The sequence below is a fragment of the Poecilia latipinna genome, unplaced genomic scaffold (assembly GCF_001443285.1).
Source record: "Poecilia latipinna isolate Pla-1442-1.1 unplaced genomic scaffold, P_latipinna-1.0 Scaffold3793, whole genome shotgun sequence".
Taxonomy (NCBI): Eukaryota; Metazoa; Chordata; class Actinopteri; order Cyprinodontiformes; family Poeciliidae; genus Poecilia; species Poecilia latipinna.
Window position 1 is genome coordinate 27602 of NW_015116409.1, and position 1949 is coordinate 29550.

General features: G+C 55.7%; 1 protein-coding gene across 2 annotated transcripts in view; it reads right to left on the minus strand.

Annotated features, from left to right (window-relative positions):
- Positions 1–1949, minus strand: part of eml4 (EMAP like 4) — a 17715-nt gene that overhangs the window by 7680 nt on the left and 8086 nt on the right. For both annotated transcript variants that reach the window (XM_015024728.1, XM_015024727.1), the window contains 6 exons: positions 1784–1894; positions 1611–1706; positions 1357–1491; positions 928–1063; positions 674–831; positions 476–601 (listed from right to left, as the gene is read on the minus strand). In XM_015024728.1, coding sequence (XP_014880214.1) covers positions 476–601; positions 674–831; positions 928–1063; positions 1357–1491; positions 1611–1706; positions 1784–1894 — 762 coding nt within the window. The remainder of the gene's footprint in view (positions 1–475; positions 602–673; positions 832–927; positions 1064–1356; positions 1492–1610; positions 1707–1783; positions 1895–1949) is intronic.

Genomic DNA, 1949 nt, shown 5'->3' on the forward strand with positions numbered 1-1949 from the left:
AGAGAGATGAGACCCTGAATGATCCGCAGAGACCCTGAACGCACCGCAGAGACCCTGAACGCACCGCAGAGAGATGAGACCCTGAACGCACCGCCAAGATGAGACCCTGAACGATCCGCAGAGAGATGAGACCCTGAACGCACCGCAGAGAGATGAGACCCTGAATGATCCGCAGAGACCCTGAACGCACCTCAGAGAGATGAGACCCTGAACACACCGCAGAGACCCTGAACACACCGCCAAGATGAGACCCTGAACGATCCACAGAGAAATGAGACCCTGAACGCACCGCAGAGACCCTGAATGCACCGCAGAGACCCTGAATGCACCGCAGAGATGAGACCCTGAACGCACCGCAGAGAGATGAGACCCTGAACGCACCGCAGAGAGATGAGACCCTGAACGCACCGCCAAGATGAGACCCTGAACTCACCACAGGTTACCTCTGTGATGTCATGTTGACATGTGACCTCACCTGGACCTCCACCTGGAAGCCATCGTTGAAGGTTCCTCTGAGGACGAAGTTTCTGGACGTCCCGACAAGGAACTCGTCTCCCTTTCCCTCCGCCAGCGCCCGGATGTTCCCGTACTGATCCGGGACCTGAGAACACATTGGAGGTTAGGGTCTGTGTGTGTGTCTGTGTGTGTGTGTGTCTGTGTGTGTGTGTGAGACCTCAATGTCGTGGTCCAGCTGCAGCTGCTGGTCCCACAGGACGATCCTGCGGTCTTTTCCTCCTCCGGTCAGCAGCGAGCCGCTCCGCATGTCACACATGCAGAAAACTCCCTTCTCATGAGCTTCGATTGGCCGCAGGTCGGTCCTCATCTGGAAGGCTGCACACACACACACACACATACAGCAGTGAGTATTTGAGCCGACACCTGGACCTGGTCAAGGTGAAGCTCAGGTCTGATGACGCCCCCTCTCACCTTGCGGCGCCTTGCCTGCGGGCGCCTCGGCAGAGTTCCGGGTCCAGACCAGCAGCTGTCCGGCCGAGTCTCCGGTCACGATGTCGCCGTTGCTCCGGAAAGTCAGGCACTGGATGAACTTGGGCCGGTCGTGACTCTGACCACAGAAGAAGAAATGTTGAATAATGTGACCTGTCGTAGGGTGCAAGGCTCTGTCCTACTGAACCAACCAGTTGGTCACTGGAACCAGAACCAGTTTGGTGCAACTGGTCCGTTTCAAGAACAAAGTTATTTTCTGGCTCTAAACTGAAGTTTTCCTCTCAGCCGGATGATTTTTAGTAACTCGGGATCTACTGGTTTTACTGGGATCATGAGCTGCAGGTAGGTGCAGAATCCCTTTAGCCAGTAATAAGGTGGGAGGTCCAAAAGGTACTGTTGGGTTCTGCTCACCCCGAAGAGTCCCTGCTTGCGCAGCAGCGAGTTCCCGTTCCAGGCCCAGAAGAAGATGTGGAACTTCCCACAGGTAACAATCGTGTTCGGGTCGGTCGGGTGGAACTCCACGGCCAGAACCACGTCGGTGGTCGTCTGTAAGGAGACAACGGGTACCACTTAGAACTGGTACTGTCCTGGTACTGGCTAAGGTACCAGAACACCTCAGCCAGTACCGGTTGCAGATCCAGAGAACCCGGTCAGAACCAGCTCACCTTGATCTCTGCGATCTTGGACTTCTTCTGCCAGTCCCAAACCGTCAACATGTGGTCGTTGCAGTCATCGATGACGCTCAGGTGCTGACCCGAGTCCTGAAACACAGAGACCCGTTAGGAAGGTTCTACAGAACCAGAATGTGCATCATGGCCACCTCCTGATGGATACTAACCGCTTTGGAGAACGCCAGAGACCCGACGCCGCGTTCAAAGGTTCCCAAACCGATGACCTGCAGAGTGGACAGGCTGACGCTGTCCCAGACCCGGACATGAGGCTGCAGCGCCTGAAACGGACCATACAGAACCAGTCAGCACCTAAATTTGGGTAGAGGATCGTCC